This window comes from Electrona antarctica (assembly GCF_951216825.1).
Source record: "Electrona antarctica genome assembly, chromosome: 24".
Taxonomy (NCBI): domain Eukaryota; kingdom Metazoa; phylum Chordata; class Actinopteri; order Myctophiformes; family Myctophidae; genus Electrona; species Electrona antarctica.
Genome location: NC_136803.1, coordinates 7703258 through 7726125, shown reverse-complemented (window position 1 = coordinate 7726125; position 22868 = coordinate 7703258). Strand labels below are relative to the sequence as shown.

Genomic DNA, 22868 nt, shown 5'->3' with positions numbered 1-22868 from the left:
CGACAGAGAGAGAGGTGGGTGTGCGTGTGTGCGTGCGTGTGTGTGTGCGCGGCTGCGCGCGCGTGCATAAAATAAAATACACAGATGATAAAATGTATTTACCTACCTCCAGCAGGTGGCGTAGTTCTGCAGACCTCTGGGGATCTCAGGGTGTATTTCACCAGGGAACTGGGACAAGAAGAGTGCACCCAGTTTGACATGCATTAGACTACGATACGGACCCCCATTTAATGGCATTTCTAATTCTACCCCAATTTATATTAGATTTAGATTTTTAGTGAGGACCTATTTATGAAGATAGGTTGAAAAGTGGTGAAGTGGTCCTTTAGTTTAACTGACCTACACAGTTTTAGGCCTTATATCATGGGTTCCCAAAGTGGGGTCCAGGGACCCCTAGGGGTACTTGAGGGAACCAAATGGACCCTTATGGGTCTGTAACTCAGAGAGCGTACAAATGGAACCATTTTGTACACTCTCAGAGTTAAATGAACAGTGGTTTTACGATATAAATTGGGGTACCAGAGATAGAAATGCCATTAAATCGGGGGTCCGTAGCATAATGCGTGTGAAACTGGGGAGGTCCTTGAAATTAATATGTTTCGGAATCACTGCTAGAGCCGTAAAAATCCTCCCTTATCGGGGTCACTGGTATATGTTTTCAAATGGGGGTCCGTGGCCTAATAAATGTTGATTTGGGGGTCCTTGACACGAAAAAGTTTGGGACCCACTGCCTTATATTGCCTATTTGGCAGCAGGCCTGTTGGGCCCGACCGCGTGAGAGGGTCGACCTGAGGCCCATTCTAAAAAAAAAAGTATTCTAAATCCTAACAGTTTTCTGGAAAAAAAACGATGTTTCAATGTCAGTGCGGTGCTCAACCTTTTTCATGTCACCCCCAGAATTATCTGAATTTGGTTGCGGACCCCCATCTGAAAATATGTTGTTCCAGGGAGGGACCCCCCCGGAAGCGAAGATTTGAGTTAAAACTGTTCGCTTTAAAAGAATATATATTCAAAGATTTGCGCCACATGTTCACGATCTTTCAAAAATAGCAGACCTACAAGCGTGCCGCGCTACGAGCTTGTAGATCTGCTATTTTTCAGCTAAAGTAAGTATAACATAATGCTTAAAACACCAAAGGGGTTCCCGTTCACATATGTTTTAATGCAGACTAATAAAAAATAAGGCAACATAAACACATAATTGAATAAGTGTGGGGAAAAAATAATTGGCATGTGATCAGATTGAATGCTTAATGAACAGTAAAGACATCAGGATTAGGTTAAACCTGGCTGTTAGCCTGGTCCGGAGCAGGCTAAATCCACAGCATTAGTTTCCATTGTGAGTTTTGTGACTAATTATGTGGCATTGCTTTCATGAAACTGAATCAAGCCTCAACATATCCAGGTTAACTGGCTAAATTAATCTGGCTAGATTAACCATCTTTCATCGTTAATCGCTGATCCAGGATATATATATATTCCACGTTTCGTGGAACAGGCCCCAGGTTTCACCTGGCAAAAAATACAAATAGATATAAATGAATAGTACTACTATGTACGGCTCAATGGGTTTCAAACACAATACAGAAATGTATGAGTCAGTATCGAGTTCATTTTGAGATCTTTGCCATTTTATTACATTGTACTGTTGTCAAACATGCGTTACTCTGTCCTTGCCATCCGGTCTCTTTCACACACACACTGCAAAAATCAATCATTGACATTTGTCATTTCTTTATAACTTTAATCATTAAGAAAAAACGAACAGAAGACTAGCAAATCAAGCCAATCAGATTCACAGTCATGACAGAAAAAAAAATCATATCAGAACAGAAACTCCTTCAGTAACCTATAGATTTGCATAGTATGTAAAGTGGACGCTGCGTTGCTACCAGTGGCCACACAGCAGCTAGAGGCAGAGCAGAGATGTGAGCGACTCTCATAGATGTAATCGATAAATACATCTACGAGAGTCTACATCAACTTCACTTCAGAGCTCTGGTGGCCCTTAAAGTGCTAGAGGGTCAGGACCTGACATGCTGTAGGATTGTACGTCTAAAAATACAAGCAGGCTGGTTTTCCCTCTCTGTAAAATGTTACTTTTATGAGGTGATTTCAAAAGGTGGCAACATCATGATTTGTGAAACTGAACAGGTTACACGTACGTAGAACAAAGAGGTGTGCTTTAACCACTTAAACCCTACTTCATTGACCAGTTCCCCAGGGCTCTATAATAGGTACCCTCCTTTTTCCACCTCTACTCCAAATCTCGTCTCTGAAAATAGCCGATCTACAAGCACACATCGCGTGACAACATGCCATGTTATGAAGTGCAGAGTTGATATTTTCTGCAAATGTTTGCTCCGGTATTGGGACGCTAGGATTCAAGTGGTTAACATGGAGTGCGTTGAGTGTACAATGTACCAGAACAATCATCTTTATTTATATAGAATGCTCCAAGTGTGTCAATTCTCCTAAATCAAAGCATACATAAGCTTCTCTGCTGTACACTGATCTTTGATGCAAGCTGTAGAGACTAGAGGTTGAGCTCGGAGCAGCTATAGGTGGCTTTTAGCAGAGGGATAACCGTAGTTAAAGAGTGAATACACGGTCCAAAGCAAAGCAAAAGCAAAGTTACTATATTTACCCAGGGTAAATGGACTAAGCATCAGATACTTGTTTACAGCCAGGCCCTGCTCATAGAACATTTCATGGTAGTGGTTCAATGTCTTGCTCAAGGGCACTTCAGCGGTGGTAATTTTAACGTGACGGTCCGGGGATACGAACTGGCGACCTTCCGGTATCAAGACCGCTCCGCAAACCGTTCGGCCACCGCTGCTACAAGTAAGCGAGTAATTCAATGCCCACAGCCAACTGTGTGCCTGTGCCTGTCAACAGTCTCAATCTTTTAGCAAGACCTTAAACATGAAACCTGCTCAGTCACAAATCATATTCTTTGGCAGAAATAAATGGAAGAGCCCACTCGTCCATATGTAATGGAAGAGTGGACTTGCTCTTGCAGAGGGAGTGTAGAGTGAAATGTTTTCAGTACAGTGATCAATTCAATCACCAACATCCGATGTCCCTGTAATCTCATGTAAATTAATTAATCTGAAGACACACAAGAACACTTTCTCCCAGACCACATTGCTAGGACTGTAAAGCACTGGTAATAAACCACAATTACAGCCAGCCACCACCATAAAATAGTGGCATCAAAAGACGATGCTCGATTTGGTTCAAAGTCTGCCTGCGGTAGTTTTATAACAGATAAAGCATCTTGTGCAATATCAGATTAAAGTATATGATATTATATTACAGAGGTTTCGAACCCATTTACAATTTGACATGGTTGAGGAACTTGGGATGTATTCACACCAGTGTGTACTCTGTCTATGTGACAGTCTGTCAGAGCTCAAACCCATTTAAGTGGTACAATGAATGGAACGATGAAATTAGATCCCAAAGTGAAAGTCACAAAGTTACTCCCATATGTACAGTGCCCCAGGAAACTATTACAGAATACTCATACAATATGTACAGATTGTGCATACTGCTAAATGTGCCTTCTAAAACCCATACAGTAGAATGTCAGTGAGTTATGGCTGATCTCTCCCCCTGCTGATGAAAAACAGAAAATCCATAAATAAACAAAAGTAACATGATATACAATTTTAAAATCCAATACCCAAAGATACATTAAATGTTTTACACATCAGTAGATCAAGCTATTAACACCCTGAAATAAAATAAATAACAGTCGTTACGACAGTAACTTCAAGGGGACGGTATCACATTGATAAAATACAACATTCGTGCCAATTCAATTCAATAAGAATGGTTCCCTAAACCCAGTAACAAAAACGTATTTTCCCATGACAGAAGATTCACTTGCTTACATTCAAGTAGTCCCTAGTAAGGGGGATACTGTATGTATATTAACATACAGTATAATACATTATTATTTGGTATTATAATCCTTTTGACTTGAGGAAGTGCATTGCCAGTTCATGACTGAAGGGGGAATCTGACATAGCAGGAAGAAGGCCCATTTATACTCAACATTAAGTACATGTACAGATATGGACAGAGACATTAAGTACATGTACAGATATGGACAGAGACATTAAGTACATGTACAGATATGGACAGAGACTTCCGTCTGTTTAACATGTTCATTTCGTCTGTCTTTCTGTGCATATTCTGAAAGCTTACGGCTATGGATGGACGAAACACAGAAGGGCCTCCAGAAATCGTGATTGTAGAGAAGGCTGGGCCAAGAGTTTTTAAAAGTTAGTTTTCGAACATCTAGGGTATGATATATCGGTATTTCGCTTAAAATGAGCACAGGGACAAACGGTTATTACAGAACAGCTCTTTCTTTTAACAAGTACATTATTGCGACCTCATCAAAACATTTGACTTTGACCTGCCCTCAAGTGGATATATTGTATGGAGGTCACAACATCATTTATGATGATCAGTGCTTTTACTCATTAAGAAACTAGGCATTTTAATTGGCATCCTTGTCATAAATTACATAGGAGCTAATTTTAATAATCTTCACCAATGCTTATTGGTGAAGATTATCAATGTCGCTACGCGTCATTGAGATTGCCCCGCCAGTTGATCCCCAACAGTTGCCTCACAGGCAAATGGCAATTCATTCTTAAATACTCTATAAACAAAACGGGTTCACAATAACAGTTAGAGGCTGTAGAGGACAAACACCATGGTTAGTCCACAGATTAGGGCGGCCTGGGTCATAATTCACATTCTGATAATCAGCAGATGGGTCCAGGTGGGTGAAATAATGTCATCAATGAGGACAATATGAATTTGGCCGTCTCATCTTCCCATTATGTGATATCACTGTTCCTTTAAAGATGGCTATAATACACTGTGATAATGTCTTATCATAATGCCGCTCTCTAGCCCGTGCTTAGAAGGCAGATGAACTTTCACCGCATGGTTTCAAAAACACTAACCCAGAGACACGACCAGTTCCAGAAAGGGAGTTTGCTGGAGCAGCAAAAAGAGCCCAAAAACAGGCTATAGAGGGATGTGAGAATACTTCACCCGAGCGTTGTCAGTGAACGACTTTTAAAACATGTAAAGGGCCTTAAACACCATTATTAAAACATTTTAAAATAGTAAAAAATGTGACATCGATGCTAATGTAAAGGACGGATAAAACTATGTGAGCCGCGATCGTTTCAATATGGCAAGTTCATTTATATAAAAGGAGAGTATAAATGGGCCTTACAGCTTAAAGCAACTGGTCTTTAAACATGCTTGTGAATACAGACATACAATAGACGCACACGCACACACACACACACACACACACACACACACACACACACACACACACACACACACACACACACACACACACACACACACACACACACACACAGGAGAAACTCCTCGACACAAGCTGTGCTGAAAGTCTATTCAGTAACCATAAAAAGTGCAGGACATTTACAGCATAGGGAAGCTTGGAAGACGTGTGCGCAGGTTCTATTCCAGCAGGGGGTCATCGTCTTCCTCGTCCAGCTGGAGTCTCTGGAAGGGCCTGGAGGCTGAGGGACGGCGGCGTTTCATCAGCTGGAAAAGGCCTGAAACGACAACGTTGCCTGGTTAATTTGTTCTGTGACAAAGACCACCTGTTGCTGGAGGCCTCCGACGACTCACAACATCGTCCTGTTCTAAGCCCCCTTGTTCTGCCATAAGGTCACAAAACACCCTGATAAGTACAGTAGATTAAAGCTCCTTGGTGGCATGTTTGTAACCCGTCTGAAGACTTGTTCCTGTGTTCCACCGGCCTAAACTATCTCTCAGGTTCTTGTTCCTGTGTTCCACCGGCCTAAACTATCTCTCAGGTTCTTGTTCCTGTGTTCCACCGGCCTAAACTATCTCCCTCTCAGGTTCTTGTTCCTGTGTTCCACCGGCCTAAACTATCTCCCTCTCAGGTTCTTGTTCCTGTGTTCCACCGGCCTAAACTATCTCTCTCTCAGGTTCTTGTTCCTGTGTTCCACCGGCCTAAACTATCTCCCTCTCAGGTTCTTGTTCCTGTGTTCCACCGGCCTAAACTATCTCCCTCTCAGGTTCTTGTTCCTGTGTTCCACCGGCCTAAACTATCTCCCTCTCAGGTTCTTGTTCCTGTGTTCCACCGGCCTAAACTACCTCCCTCTCAGGTTCTTGTTCCTGTGTTCCACCGGCCTAAACTATCTCCCTCTCAGGTTCTTGTTCCTGTGTTCCACCGGCCTAAACTATCTCCCTCTCAGGTTCTTGTTCCTGTGTTCCACCGGCCTAAACTATCTCTCTCAGGTTCTTGTTCCTGTGTTCCACCGGCCTAAACTATCTCTCTCAGGTTCTTGTTCCTGTGTTCCACCGGCCTAAACTATCTCCCTCTCAGGTTCTTGTTCCTGTGTTCCACCGGCCTAAACTATCTCTCTCTCAGGTTCTTGTTCCTGTGTTCCACCGGCCTAAACTATCTCCCTCTCAGGTTCTTGTTCCTGTGTTCCACCGGCCTAAACTATCTCTCTCTCAGGTTCTTGTTCCTGTGTTCCACCGGCCTAAACTATCTCCCTCTCAGGTTCTTGTTCCTGTGTTCCACCGGCCTAAACTATCTCTCTCTCAGGTTCTTGTTCCTGTGTTCCACCGGCCTAAACTATCTCCCTCTCAGGTTCTTGTTCCTGTGTTCCACCGGCCTAAACTATCTCCCTCTCAGGTTCTTGTTCCTGTGTTCCACCGGCCTAAACTATCTCCCTCTCAGGTTCCCTACTGTATTTATAAAGAGCACTCCTTTAGTTGTGGCACACACACACACACACACACACACACACACACACACACACACGCACGCGACCTGGAACGCATCTGTGTCGCCTTAGTTTTTAACCACTAAGGAACGACAACGTGCGCGAAGAGCAAGGAGTATGGTGCAGGAGGCAAAAAAAGAAAAAATCCAAATATTTCTCTCTCGTTTGATATCAATGAAAATGCGCTAGGACGCGTGTACACGTCCTTTGGATCCGTCGGTTGGATTATGACGTTCCCACACGTCGTACGGTCTGAATGGATTAACCCATTTTGACCTGAGATCAGATTCTAAAAATGTCTTCTACATCCTGACAGTTTTCTGAAAAAGCTATGTTTCTATGTCAGTCGTTCTTCGATTTTTCAAAAATAGCAGACCTACAAGCTCGTAGCGCGCCACTCGGTGGCGCGCTATGAGCTTGTAGATCTGCTATTTTTGAGTGGTGCAACCACTCCAAGGAACAGCAATGTCCGTGTTCAACTATGTGTGTGACTATGTTTGTGTGTGACGTTAATGAGCACCAGTACCAATGAGTACCAAAAGTGGCGCTGTTGTGCCAGAAACAGAGAGAGAGAGATAGTGCTGCACTGTTGCCTGCTAATGAGAATGAGAGAGAGAGAGAGAGTGGGGGGGGGGGGGGGGGGATTTGCACCACTCAGTTCACACAGGTGTGATTTTTCAATAGCTAAAGCAAAACATAATGCTAACACCAAAAGGGGTTCCCGCCCAAAATGGTTTAAGGACCTACCAGTGAGTGTAGTGAGGACGAGCAGGACTCCCACCACCAGGCCCACCACCATGGCAGCGCCGACGCAGCGCTCCCCAACCAGCATGCACCTGGCCTGGGCCAGGGTGCCGTTGTTGGGTCCCGGAGGCACAGCGAGCAGACGGCACATCAGCGGGTAAATGTCCACGCTCTGCAACGCCGCCATGCGATAACCCTGGCGGAAGCTGGGCCCGGTGGCCGCCATGAAGGGATGCATGCTGGGTAGGGAGTTGTCATAGCCATGATCGCCCACTAGGGGGGGAGAATGAGAGAGAGGTTTGCATTTATGTATGTGAGAATGCGTGTATTTTGTGTAACTACCCATTGTGCCCAATATGATTTATGGACCAAAAACACCAATTGACATTTATAATTTAGGTATTTACCAGACACTCTTATCCAGAGTGACTTACAAGTGCGAGATTGAAATAAGCAGAGAAGCGTGAACTTTAGTAAAAGAAGAACAACAAAGAAACTAGGATACCGGGATAAACAATTAACCTATAGCATCATCGGTCTAAACAATATGCCATCTGAATAACGTTCAGTACATTTCAAACTATCTCATTAATATGAGCCTTGATATTGGGCGCTTTTGGTTTTGTTCCAGAATAACACTAACTACAGTAGATAGTGCTGCACAATTAATCGAAAAAAAGATCCGAGATATAGATTCAGACACCTATGCGATCTCATTTCTTAATTTGAGCAAGAATCATGCAGTACTAGTTGGCTGTCCAATTAATTTGAGTTACTCTTGCCGGTATGTTTTTGCTACAAGAGAGAGACTTTAAGAGAGGTTTAAGTCAAGCACTTTTATGTTGTCTGTTTAAAGCCACAGTAGTTGGCTTCAACACATTTTTAATGTAGTATAATGTTCAGCAACTACATACTAAAGACAATACAGTTTTTCACGGAAATAATGAGAATTATGTGAGAATCGTGATCTCAATTCTTGTGGCGGAAAATCGAGATTCACATTTGAGCAGGAATCGTGCAGCACTACTACTAGTGTTTCCTTCATCATATTGTATGTATTTAGAAAACACTAAGACCCCCTTTCCACCGGTTGGTTCCCAATGGGAACCGGTTCAGTTCTTTTTGGTTCTTAGTCCATGAGCCAGAGCTCCAAAATTGGTGGGAAAAACTAGACCTATATTAAATTGTTTATAGGATCAATACAAGTAAATTAATACATGATAACCCTTCCACAGTAGTAGCTTTTTCATATTTTCGATCATTTTGCATATTTTTCTACATAATGCCTCATTTGCATATTTAAAAATGTAAAATTTGTAATACAATAAATCATTGTCTTCATGTAAGTACTCAATTGGGGAAGTTTCATGGTGATAACAATCTAATATAGGTATGGTTTTGCCCACTCAATTCATAATTAACGTTCCAATTTTGGACCTAAAAACCAAAAAGAACTGAACCGGTTCCCATTGGGAACCAACCGGTGGAAAGGGGGCCTGACTGCACTTTGACGACGGCCTTACACAACACAACAATGTTGTATGCTAGATGTAAAGGTGTGAGTGAGGCCTTACACAACACAACAATGTTGTATGCTAGATGTAAAGGTGTGAGTGAGGCCTAACACAACACAACAATGTTGTATGCTAGATGTAAAGGTGTGAGTGAGGCCTAACACAACACAACAATGTTGTATGCTAGATGTAAAGGTGTGAGTGAGGCCTAACACAACACAACAATGTTGTATGCTAGATGTAAAGGTGTGAGTGAGGCCTTACACAACACAACAATGTTGTATGCTAGATGTAAAGGTGTGAGTGAGGCCTTACACAACACAACAATGTTGTATGCTAGATGTAAAGGTGTGAGTGAGGCCTTACACAACACAACAATGGCAACTTTCTTTTTCTTGCAACGCCAGACTTACACCGTGGCAGCTTGCTGCTCCCGTCCTTCACGATGGTCCAGCCCTCGTCGGCGACTAAGATGATTGGCTGAATGTGCTGGTTGTTCTTGTAATGCAGCCTATCAGGGATGGAGTTTTTCAGGTAAGCCGTCATGTGGGGGTGGCACTTTTTGAGCAGAGCGAAGACTGTCTCTGGATCTGAGAAAGATGCAGGCACGCGCGCACGCACGCACACACGCGCACACACACACACACACACACACACACACACACACACACACACACACACACACACACACACACACACACTTACTTCAGTGAACCATGCCCCATATTCCTGTAAAAACAACACTTCTGCTTCTATTCACATCTATTTATGTGTAGCTGTACCATTGACTGATATAAACTAAACTGTAGCTCCATTGTCATATGATAAAAGTAAAATAGAGAAGTTGTGAAGATTATGATAGTTTCACAGTCTTCATGACTTTCACGTTCATGTCCTGGTTGTACAGAAAATGCACTGGTGCAGTGCAAATCCATGAATGCTAAAAAGTAGGGGGTAGTAAAGGTTTTAGTGCTGTTGAGAGACGTTTTTGATTGCGAACGAAGTGAGCACTAACTATAGAAGCTGGCCAAAACTGTCTGTCTGTGTGTGTGTGTGTGTGTGTGTGTGTGTGTGTGTGTGTGTCACGCTGTAACACCACCCGCCCGCCACCAGAGGGCAAAAGATTGGGAGCAAACCAATACGTCTAGGTCTCTCTGTGTGTGTGTGTGTGTGTGTGTGTGTGTGTGTGTGTGTGTGTGTGTGTGTGTGTGCGTGTGTGTGTGTGTGTCACAGTGGTGACTGCCACAACAGCCTCGTTCGCTTCCCGCGTTTACGCGTCTTACTTGTGTTAATGACTAGTATACAGCCCCAGGAGTCTCCCATTTGAAATGCATAGGATTCGTATGCTCAAAACAACCTGACATCCTGGTTGTACACATGAATGTTCTGTTTAATTCTATCCTCTCGACTCTGCTGGTAGTCTCGCGTTGCCAGACTGTTGCCTCTCGCAATTTGCAAATGCTTCCGTCATACAGTCTGGAGCAACGGAAGCTCTAGCATGAGTAAAATATAAAGCGGAAGTGGAGCCTCCGCCCCACTTCTGTTTCGTCTTTACAGTCGTGCAAAGTTATCCTAATATAAATAGAAATCATCTAAGCATACATAGCTTGTTGCTTAGCAGAAATGGAAATAAAACAATAAGCTCTAAAGATATTGTAAAATATATTTTTGTGAACTGAAATGACAAACAGATTACTCAGATTTCGGGATGTGTAGTTCCAGACTCTATTCAGCATTCGGAGGTGTGGAAGTTGTCTGGCTACGTACGCGAGACTAGGGTGCACACATAACTGGTGCGCATGTGTCGTCAAAATGCATGCTGGCAGATCAAAGGCACGGAGGCGCCTTCGCGAACCAAGCCCATTACAAGCTCTGGTGTCACATACTACAAATGTCCATCTACATCCTGTAAGTAGACTTGGAAATAAAACCAGTAGTGTTGACTAATCATTACAAGTGGCTCTTATTTTGAAAAGGAAGAGGAAGTGTGTTTACTTTCGGTTGTGAAACCAAGCCGACAGTTGTTGAAAGTAAAAGTTGTTGCAGTTCAGAGCACTAGTAGTTCGTATATTATATTTAACCAATGTGCATCTATCTCTTAAAACAATGTACACACTTTGGAATTACGTTAAACGCGGAACCTCCATGCTCCGTGGCATTAGGTGAGTAATTCAGTGTATCTGTGTCGGAGCGCCTCAGCAGGCTCTCATGCTGTGCATGCTGTGCAATCTCATGCTGGCTAAAGTTAACGTTGTGGTAAGAGTAGAGACTACTCTGAGAACTATACCCCCCGCCCCCCCCCCCCCCCAAAAAAAGGTGCACCCCTGGGTATGTGGGTACCTTTGGGTGGGATGAGGGCAGCGACAGGTGTAGTGTCCACCAGGCTGTAGTTGTCTTACCTTTGAGTGGGATGAGGGCAGCGACAGGTGTAGTGTCCACCAGGCTGTAGTCGTCTTACCTTTGGGTGGGATGAGGGCAGCGACAGGTGTAGTGTCCACCAGGCTGTAGTTGTCTTACCTTTGGGTGGGATGAGGGCAGCGACAGGTGTAGTGTCCACCAGGCTGTAGTCGTCTTACCTTTGAGTGGGATGAGGGCAGCGACAGGTGTAGTGTCCACCAGGCTGTAGTTGTCTGGGTGCAGGCAGTCGCTCAGCCTGATGAGGCGGTCGGCAGAGCACTGGGCCATGCCGTGGTCACTGGTGACCAGGACGTTCACACGCCCCCACAGGCCGGCGCGCTTCAGCTCTGACACCAGCAGCCCTATGTGGTCATCCACCTGCACGCATGCACACACACACACGCACGCACAGACACACAGACGCACAAATAAAGGCAGTTGAACCAATAGAGGGACAGACAAGCACGGAAACACATTTGTCATATTAGCGTTGACATCTACAGTGTGTATGGTGTCCGGTACCTCTTTCAGAGCCTTGGCCATGGCAGTGGTGTTATCAGGGCCATAGATATGACCCGTCCGGTCGGGCTCCTCGTAGTACAGGGCTGAAAACATCACTCCTTTCTCCTAACGGGGTGGCAGGGACAATGGATGAGTGAAATGATAGGTTGCAATGGGTTGCCTAGCAATGCCAGTGGGCCTACTGTAGAAATCACCAGTTGCAATCAGGGAAACTATTGTTGATTTTGGCTCACATTTTTGCGCTCATAGTAGTGCAAACTAGGAGTTATTTAGTAGGTAAACAGTCAGCTCAGCTATGGTCACGTATGGGAACAACAAGGATTTGGAGGAGTTTTGTGCCTTACCTTTCCGTCCCTTTTCATCCAGTTGGCCACTTTCCCTATCCGTTCCCTGAAGCTCATGGACGAGTCGTACTGCAGGAAGTGTGTGGCCGTGCGGTTCCTGATGACCACGTCCGAGCCGGGCCACATCACGGCTGCCGTCTTGTAGCCGGAGTCCTGGGCCGTGATCCAGAGGGGCTGGGCCTCGTTCCACCAGAACGGATCTTTGTCGTTGGATATGCTAAAGTTCTTGTGGTTGATCGGGTCGTACATGACGCTGGCCAGGATGCCATGAGACTCTGCGTACAGCCCTGTCACCTAGATACAGTACATAACAATCAGTCGGGAAAACTTACAATGTAAAACTGAAACCAAGATAGGTGGCTATGTAGCTTCATATATTGTGTAGCTAGCTTTACATCAAGGAAGCAAGCACGACTCCTACTCATCTCAATCTCTCTGAGCATTATTACCGGGTGCACGGTTGGCAAACTAACCTTACAAAAGAATCTCTAATGTGGTATGGTACGCTCTGCAGCATACCATACCAATGTATTTACTGAATTAAAAGGGCCTAGGGCCCTTTTAACCCGGTCGATGCCAAATTTTGCACACACACTTCCTGGATGCCAACGATGAACCTCTGCCCCAAATTTTCCAGAACGGCCTGTTATTGCGCCACCAGGAGGCCGACTTTTGAAAAACACATTTTTTAATTACTCCTCCAGATTCTGTCCAAAAATCCCGCAAATCGTTACACACCATCTCTATATAGTGGCATTTCACATTGCAAAAGGGTGTAGGAATTAAATTGGCTATTTTTTCCAAAATTTTTTTTTTAAGTAATTAATTTGGATAATGTTAATGGACATATTGTAAACGTTTTCACTTGTTTAATCCCAAAGGGGATTTATCTTTCTTTGTTTAATTAAAAGGATCCCTGGCCAGACAAATATGCCTTAAAACGCTATACTTGCCCTCTATAACTAAAAATTAAAACACCTTAAATATTTGTATTTCTTTCATAAATAGAGAATCTTTCACTCAATAGGAACTGCTCCTGTCGCAAGTTGAGGATTTCATATGTCCATGTGTGGTCCAGCCCCAGGGAATGTATGGAATGCACGTGCTAATAAAAAAGTATCTAAATATTGCTTTGATGCTCATATTATCCTTAGGAAGTATTAAGTTGTTTTTATTAGAATATGCATTCCATAGGGCTGGACCACACATGGACCAACCTGCGATGGGAGAAGTCCCTATTGAGTGAAAGATTCTCTATTTATGAAAGAAATAAAATATTGATGGTGTTTTTATTTTTATTCATAGAGGGCATGTATAATATTTTAAGGCATATTTATCTTATTAGCCAGGGATCCTTTTAAGGTTTGGACTTTATTCCAATAGGAAACTTCACATTTGCATTAAAAACATATTTTGAGACAATGCATTTCTTTTACTGAAATTGAGGTTTCAGAGTAAAAGAAAATCGAGGGTTTTTTTGTAGGCAAAATCGTGCAGCCCTAAAAGAGCCTAAAGGACAGCTCCATGAGTAGTCTGAGTACTCTAGCTAGCTGGCTGGTTAAAAGTTACAGCTAGAGAATCTTTGATTTGAAATAAACATTTTTCATGATTTTCAATGACAAATTAAAAATGTACTTTTTAAATTGTAAACTTACTAATTAAAAATGAGTTTAAAGTGAATGCAGGATCAAATGAGGTCAATACAGAGCTGAGAGGTGAGGTGGTGCCATGATGTTGAGCTGCGTCAGCTGGTGGCTGAGACGCATGTATGCTATTCTGAATGACAAATTACCGGTATGCAAATCACACCCGGCCTAACTGACAAAACAAAATTCATGTCACCTCAGGCTCTTTGCTGCCATTCATTTGTGATCCCGCTAAATATTGACATGCGATACCAGGAGGTACGCTGTTGAATTGATGAGGAAGCTAAAAGAAAACGAAACAATTTTGAAAGAGGAAACTACCATGTCTGGACCACAACTGTCGGGATATCACCGTTTAAACATCTCCCCACTCTCCCCATGTGCCCTAGGGTAGGTACCCTCACAAAGAAAATATGCAGTAATCCTGGTCTCTAAACTGCCTCCCCTTGGCCCGATGGAGGGGAAAGGAAATGGTTGGAATAACGCGTTCCTTCCATACGCTACGTCTAACCGGGGAAACTCCCCCCTGTCAGGTGAAAAGAAGTGGCTTCCTTGGACTCCTCATGCATTGATGAGGTCCGTTGCTCTCCCCAGACTGGCAGAGGCAGTGTAGAGCCCAGGATCACATTAGATAATTGACACTGGGTGAAAGTAAAGGGGTTCCAAAAATCATGGGATAAATATTTAGAAAGCAAAACATCTCCCCACTCCATCCACCCCTAATTGTTACCAGGCTGTAGTGGTTGGGAAACGTCTTGGTGACGAAGACGTTGGTCAGATGGTCCACCAGGACCCCCTGGCTGTAGAGACCCTCCAGGTTGGGCATGGGGTACCTCTGCAGGTAGTCGGCACGGAAACCATCAAATGACACCAGCAGCAGGGGCGGAGGGCCCTCGTCATCATGATTGGCTGGCTCAGTGCCCGTGTCTGGCCTCGCTCCAGCCAATGAGCTGACCACACAAACGAAGCCCAGCAGCATGCTGGGTAACATTCTTAAGAAGTAACATAGGGTCACATAAACATGAGGAGAGAGAAAGACAGAGTTCATTTTGAGTAAGTTGACAGTTGTTACACGAATAGCTGACAGGAAATGAAGAAATCATAGTAGAAAAAATAACTCATCCTTAAAACCCATTTAGGCCTGAGGCCGATTCTAAAAACGCCTCTAAATCCTGACCTAAGGTTTCTGAAAAACGTCAAATATTTATATAGCAGCATCACAATTTTTACATTTTTGAATACTGTACAGAACCCAAAAATGAGTTCCCGGCCTGAGGGGGTAAAACACCAAAAGGGGTTCCCGCCCAGAATGGGTTAACAAAGCAACAACTAAAGAACTTGAACTTGAACTTGAGAAGAGATAGAAAGAGAAGCGGTTCAGCTTTTCCAGGAAGTGACTCAAGCCAGCCACAGAGTTTCATTTCAACAACACCACCCCCACATTAACCATAACAGAACTGTATCTAGTTTACAGTCTAAATCACCAGCCAGTAACAGCCCTCATCTAAAAGATTTTTACGGGGGCCATAATAGCTATTAAAGCTATTGTATGTTTTAGTTAATACTTTATCAGTATATAATTGATGCAGTCCAGTTTACTCCTCAATAAACTCATGGTTCATTTTAAATAGTGTGCAGAATATTTGACTACTCTCTCTGTTCTCCAACTCTTGTTTGTTGCCAAATTAAACATGGAGTGCATTCTTGTCTGAAATGAATGTTACCATTCAAACGGGTTACTGTATGTACTTAAAATGTACCTGAATGTGGAAGAATGAATGCTAGCTGGCTCTGGTTGTTTTCTCATTACAGCAAGACATTTTCAAAGCAGTGTCTGTGTTCCTCCTTGACTTGACACATTACGCCCCATAGACTCACAACAAGTCACAAATCCATGGTCATACACAAAAAAATGTAGGCACTCCAATGCACACAAATTCCAAAGCACGCAATGTCATTGTCTAGACTAGTGACAGCACCCTGGCCTTTAGTAAGTAAGTAAATGTTACCTTTCAAAACAAAGTGCTGTACAGTGAAACAACAATTTACCCCCCCCCCCCCCCTGTCCCTGAAATGCAATTTTCTAATTTGCTTCTTGATTTGAAGAAGCTCTACTGTCTGTAAGAGTAGCTGACTGCGATCTCAAAGGACCGTGTAGAACTGGAGTTAATGTGATGAGTTAATGCGATTGAATTTAGTTAGCTCTATAATTGAAAGAAACGTTTGGAGAGCAAGTAAGCAAACAAACATTCATTAAGTCATTCAGGTTCTGTCACATACACAAACACCACACATAATCTCCTTGTTCACACACACTACTATTAAACCTTAGCAAAAATAAATATACATCCAATTACAAAAGAACGTGCACTTCATAATACATCATTTGAATTATGGAAAGCACATCTTGCAAGAACAACCCAGGAAGTTCATAATCATTTTGCAACATATAAGTCAATAAATACCAACAATAAAGATGCCACCAGATCAACAAAACAAACAGCATTAGTCTGTATGTGTAATATTTGCAATATTTGATATGCGAGCAGCAGGGTAAACACTATTGAATTACGTGGCAGAAATCAGGAACTGTAACCTTATATACACCTGGCTAGCATTAGCAGGCTAATGTCACACACACACACACACACACACACACACACACACACACACACACACTGGCATTTTGCATGCCAAGCAACAGCTAAACAGCTAATATAATTACCTGCTGGGTTTTTTGTGTGTCCACAGGCGTTTTACAACAGCTCGTTCCCTGCTTCAGGTAAAAAAAAACATAAATAAAAAACTTTTTCCAATCAGTCTAGTTTGTCAACACAGAGCAACGACATTCTGTCTGCACTAAAGTGCACTTCCTCAAAATAGACCCACGCCGCGTCATGTTTTGGTTAAGCCGAGTGACAGCTCCACGGGCCAATCGGCATGCGACAGGCTCATCGACGCCGCTGTGAACAGCGTCGTGATTGGCCAAGTGGTGAGGTCTCGTATCCCGCCTACTCGATCGCCGGTTTCGTAAATGAAAGTGTGTGCGCGTGTGAGCGACTGAGCGTGTGTGCGTGTCCTGAGGGCGAGGGGTGAGGACTTTTGTTACGTAAATTAAAATTGCCTTGGTTTTGACTAACAGTATTCAGAATACGGTTCGGTGTTCTGAATACTTGGCGTTTTCAAAGTAAGGAGTCACAGTGGCATAACAGTAGACTATAGTACAACATATTTTATATTTAACCCCATTGATGTATGTTTGTGAATTGTGCATTCCTGACAGAGTGACAGAGACTAATCATTACCAGGGGGTCCATTACCAATGCCATTACAGTAATGGACCCCTGGTCATCTTCACATAGGCCTGGTGTGATATGGACTTTGCAATCCCTATAAAATTGGCAACATTTTATTTAAGGTAAGGTCCACTACACATATTAATCTTGATTAGTAATTTATTAGATATACATTAGTCATTATTAAAGGAACACTTTACAACCTAATGATCATGATAAAATAGCACAAATTGTTTTCTAGGTCTCATAGGAGGGCTGTGGGCAGTTCAGAAACCCGTCCACCAGTGACATCATCGATGGGGAATCCAAGCTAATAGCAGTGGAGTGGTGTAAGTACATTTACTTAAGTACTGTACAATTTTGAGGTATTTGTACTTTACTTGAGTATTTCCAATTTCCAATACTTTGACTTCTACTCCACTACATCTCAGAGCCAAAATTTGTACTTTTACTCCACTACAATTATTTGAAAACTTTGGAGATTTTAATTTTGATTAGAAAACATACATTAACCACTTCAACCCTATACACATTTCGGCCATTTGAAAATAGCAGATCTACAAGCTCACAATGAGTCACATTGGGGGGACGCGGGGGAGGGTCATCCCCCCCACTTCTCTCATGTCTAAAATATATTTTTGGCAAAATTATGTTTTTTGACTTGTCGTTTACTTTTATGAATATGGTTAAACTATAAACCCTGTTTCTAAATAGGTTATACACGTCTGCATGTTTTAATAGTGTGTGTCTGCACGCATTGCGCACATGCACGCAAATGCGCGTGCATGTGCGCACGCACATGTCTTATGGGGCGTCCCCCCACTTCTAAAAGTACCACTACAACACAAACACTGCTCCTATGAGACATAGGCCCGACTCACACCTTCACAACAGACTGATGTATGCTTGTTGTATGAGATGTATAGCTGATGCAAGCTCGCAATGCATTTCCAATGGGAGTCACATGGTTTGACACAACATTTGTGTTGTATGAGGGGGAGGGGGGCAGTCGAAACACAGCCGAAAGCCATACAACACAAATGTTGTGTCAAACCGTGTGACTCCCATTGGAAATGCATTGCGAGCTTGCATCAGCTATACATCTCATACAACAAGCATGCATCAATGTTGTATGCTAGATGTAAAGGTGTAAGACTATGTCATCCGCATATAATAATATGCTTACATTTTGATCGCCAACTGTAATTCCCAAGCCTGAAGCTTTGATTTTGAGGGCTAAATCGTTTACATAAATGGAGAATAATGTTGGGGACAGTATGTCTCCTTGTTTCACCCCAAATTGTTGAGGGAACATCCAGTTCTATACTCGTTAGTCTGAACACAGGCAACTGGTGCTTGATAAAGGGACTTGATGGCATTATAGAATTTCCCATTGACACCAGATTTTAACAATCGATACTGTAGGAGGTCTCTGTTAATCCAATCAAATGCCTTCTTGAAGTCTATACACATCTAGGCCTGCAGCATTGATGGATTGAAAATAAGTTACATATGGGAAGTGTGTGTTGTGTGTTTTTCTTTAAGGAGATGAGATCCACTCTAGATATCACCTGTCATCCCTCCCCCCGTCCAAAGTCCCATCCCGAGGTCATAAACCGGGGTTGGCACCGCATGCAGGAGTGGATACATCACTTTCAATCTCTGCTCTGCCCTGCCTGCATGTGTGGACGGCTCACTGTTTCTGTCCACCACCAGATCGCCACTGTTATCATCGCCGGCTTCCCCCCTACCTCACCGCCAGTGGACACGGAATGGAGTCCATCACAGAGAACGTGTACGAGACCCCTACGGATGTCACCTACGTGAACCAGAGGAGGTCTGGAAGCAGCCGCTCCTCTTCCTCCTCCTCTTCCGCCTCCGACGAGTCAGGCGACGAGAAAGCCCCAGAGCCAGAGGCGACCTACGAAACGCCCGCAGATATGGGTCTAGTGCCCAAATACCAGAACACCCACGTGGCCCGAGAGATGCCCAGTCCGCCTCTGCTCCCTGCGCCCCGTCTGCCAAAGGAGAGACGCGGCAGCGATGCCTCCTCCGCCTCCTCCTCCTCTTCCTCTAAGAGCGCCGAAGACGGAGAGACGAGGAAAGAGGAGAGGAAGGACGGCTCCGACAGTGACAGCGACGATGAAGAGGAGAAGAGAAGCGAATCGGAGGAACGCGACACAGAAGAGAGGGAGAGGTAGGCCTGTCACAACTGTTAGCTACATAATCGCAGTTATTTGAGATAATCATCTGAAAAATGTGCCTACATTTTTAAACATTTGCAAAAGATAAGTGCAAACAGCAGAAGCAGAAGCTCACGTGGATATTAATCTGCGGGCCGCATTTAGTTATGAAGGGTCCCACATGTGGCCCCTGGGCCGCCAGTTGCCCATGTATGCTCTAATAAAAGTAATAATAACCTATTTTAAGGCAAGACATGGTAGGTGAAATCATGATTTTTCCTTTTTTTTTGTTTTGTTATTTTGCTTCCTAAACATGTTTTCTTCCAAACTAAAGCAAAATAAACACAGATTTAGATGTTTATTTTAGTAGTTTATTTTAGCCAATGACAGCTCGTTTTGCTGGGTGAAATCCACCCTCTCAATTTTCATGATTGGTTGTTGGTACAAAGGAAGTGACCATATTTGGATCAAACCACAGTCAGCTCGAGGTCCAGACCTTTCCAATGATATATGGCATTATATGTTGTTGCCAAGATTTGGATGAGATATTTTGTCTCAAAATAGTGGCTTCAAATAAAACGTTTTGGAATTTTACAATACAATTCTTTAAAGGCCGTTTACTCAAAATGAGTTTTCCTCATACCTGGGACAAAGAATCTCCACTTCAGTTGCACTCACATACAGTCATACACCAAACTTTCCAGTCTTATTTATAACTATATTCTGCAGATATTTACAGATGGGTTTGTTGATATATCATTCACAGCCTGATTGTATGCAAATTAGCGCATATAATGCGGTTAAATCGTAAATCGTACTTATTTGTAATTGTATGACACTGAATCATCAAGTAACATGTCCGGACCATGACAGCCCTAGGGAGAGGACGGGCTCTGAGTTGGAGAGGAGTACAGGAGACCTCCTGTACGACAGGGCATCTCCGGGGGTCATCCAGGATGAGATCGGAGGTCGGGGGTCACGCAGATCTTCGTCGTCGTCTTCATCATCGTCGTCATCATCATCATCATCTGAGGAAAAGAAGGAATCGAGGACCTTAATAGATGAAGGGATTAAGATAACCCTTTATGTTAAGGTAAGGGCGCGCAGCCGCGTGTGTGTGCGTGTGTGCGCGCGCGCGCGCGCGCGTGTGTGTGTGTGTGTGTGTGTGTGTGTGTGAGTGTGTGTGTGTGTGTGTGTGTGTGTGTGTGAGTGTGTGTGTGTGTGTGTGTGTGTGTGTGTGTGTGTGTGTGTGTGTGTGTGTGTGTGTGTCTGTGTGTGTGTGAGTGTGTGTGTGTGTGTGTGTGTGTGTGTGAGTGTGTGTGTGTGTGTGTGTGTGTGTGTGTGAGTGTGTGTGTTATCATGATATCAGAATGGAAGTTGCCCTCTCAGTCTCAGGGTCATATTTTATCTGGAATATGGACCATAAAGTAAGTCAGCTCAGTACACACACACACACACACACACACACACACACACACACACACACACACACACACACACACACACACACACACACACACACACACACACACACACACACACACACACACACACACACACAATCACACACAGATATGCTACCACATGCATAAGCATAACAAGATGTAGCCTCGCAGTGGCCAGACAAATCTGCCAGTGGCATTCTGTTTTTGCCTTCGGCCAGTTTGGCGGCGAAGACCTGGTTAACACACTGCTCCGGGCAGCTCACCCCCACGCCTCCGCCTCCCAGTTCTTCTGCGTGTGTGTATAGTGTCAACACACATTTGGTGTGTGAAGATGATCCTAACTATTGCACAGTTACAGTAACTCACCACCAGAGGTCCTTCTATACCAGCCATCTCTCTCTCTCTCTCTCTCTCTCTCTCTCTCTCTCTCTGTCAATTCAAAGCAAGTGTGAAATAAAAACAGACAAAAATTACATATGTACATATGTATGTACATATGTATGTACATATGTACGTACGTACATACGTACGTAGTATACGATTAAAGCTATAACCCCTGCCCATCTAGAAATGTGTAAACAGAGCTGTGTACGATCAGCAACAATCAATACCAGTAGCTACAAAACAAAAGATTTTCTTGAAAATGTTCTGAACACAGAGGTTTTCTTTTTTGCCACATACAGTAAAGTCCCTTTCATCTGTACATGTAAACGGGGCAGGCTTCATATCTGCCACTGTAGGTCTGACCTGCTATAGACATGTCCTTGTGTCCCTTACACACTGTAGGTCTGACCTGCTATAGACATGTCCTTGTGTCCCTGTAGGTCTGACCTGCTATAGACATGTCCTTGTGTCCCTTACACACTGTAGGTCTGACCTGCTATAGACATGTCCTTGTGTCCCTTACACACTGTAGGTCTGACCTGCTATAGACATGTCCTTGTGTCCCTGTAGGTCTGACCTGCTATAGACATGTCCTTGTGTCCCTTACACACTGTAGGTCTGACCTGCTATAGACATGTCCTTGTGTCCCTTACACACTGTAGGTCTGACCTGCTATAGACATGTCCTTGTGTCCCTTACACACTGTAGGTCTGACCTGCTATAGACATGTCCTTGTGTCCCTTACTGTAGGTCTGACCTGCTATAGACATGTCCTTGTGTCCCTTACACACTTTAAAGTCTATTAATAGACCACTGTCCTAGGCATTGTATGACGTGCCTCTCTCTCTGTGTGTGTGTGTGTGTGTGTGTGTGTGTGTGTGTGTGTGTGTGTGTGTGTGTGTGTGTGTGTGTGTGTGTGTGTGTGTGTGTGTGTGTGTGTGTGTGTGTGTGTGTGTGTGTGTGTGTGAGCGTGTGTGTGCGTGTGCATGTGCCTGTGATGCCTGCCACGCGCGTGCACGTCTGTGTGTTAAAGTGGGGTGCTCTGGTTCTAAATATAAGATGAACTCACAAGAATGCTCTGACTCAGGGTTGCATGGTTCCTGTCGCATGGCCATGTGAATTCCCATTGCGTGAGTCCGACTGTCGTGTGTGTGTGTGTGTGTGTGTGTGTGTGTGTGTGTGTGTGTGTGTGTGTGTGTGTGTGTGTGTGTGTGTGTGTGTGTGTGTGTGTGTGTGTGTGTGCGTGCGTGCGCGACTGTGCGTGTGTGTCCATTGCTGTGTACTGAGTATTAATTTACCTCACAAGGGTGTATATTTTCATGCTCTGAATTTTGCAGTCATTCCTGGAAATGGCTTTACTACACATGAGGTGTGATGCCTCAGACTGTAGCCCCACCCCCAGCATTTTATTTTATATTATGCAAATTAATATACAATCTTTCGCACACATACTAGGTTTCACAGGGTTTAATCTTCAAAACGGGTGAACCCTGACAAGCAGCCAAGCTGCAGTGTTGGTAACAGAATGCTAAACTTTAGTCCTGCCCATTCAAATGGGGCTACATC

At 43.7% G+C, this 22868-nt stretch overlaps 1 protein-coding gene across 2 annotated transcripts; it reads right to left on the bottom strand.

Annotated features, from left to right (window-relative positions):
- Window positions 1-1609: 1609 nt before the first annotated feature.
- On the bottom strand, window positions 1610-16873 carry enpp4 (ectonucleotide pyrophosphatase/phosphodiesterase 4). 2 transcript variants are annotated; one of them, XR_013789186.1, is made up of 9 exons: window positions 16720-16873; window positions 14725-14986; window positions 12349-12642; window positions 12005-12109; window positions 11662-11860; window positions 9499-9675; window positions 7575-7844; window positions 4120-5621; window positions 1610-4057 (listed from the first exon to the last, which is right to left on the bottom strand). XR_013789186.1 is itself a non-coding variant. In XM_079495679.1 (8 exons), the coding sequence occupies exons 2-8, from the start codon at window positions 14983-14985 to the stop codon at window positions 5524-5526; spliced, it is 1404 nt and encodes a 467-aa protein (XP_079351805.1). In that variant the 5' UTR covers window position 14986; window positions 16720-16873; the 3' UTR covers window positions 1610-5523. The 2 variants fall into 2 exon arrangements, 1 of the variants encoding a protein (XP_079351805.1); XM_079495679.1 differs by having other exon boundaries at window positions 1610-5621.
- Window positions 16874-22868: the final 5995 nt, after the last annotated feature.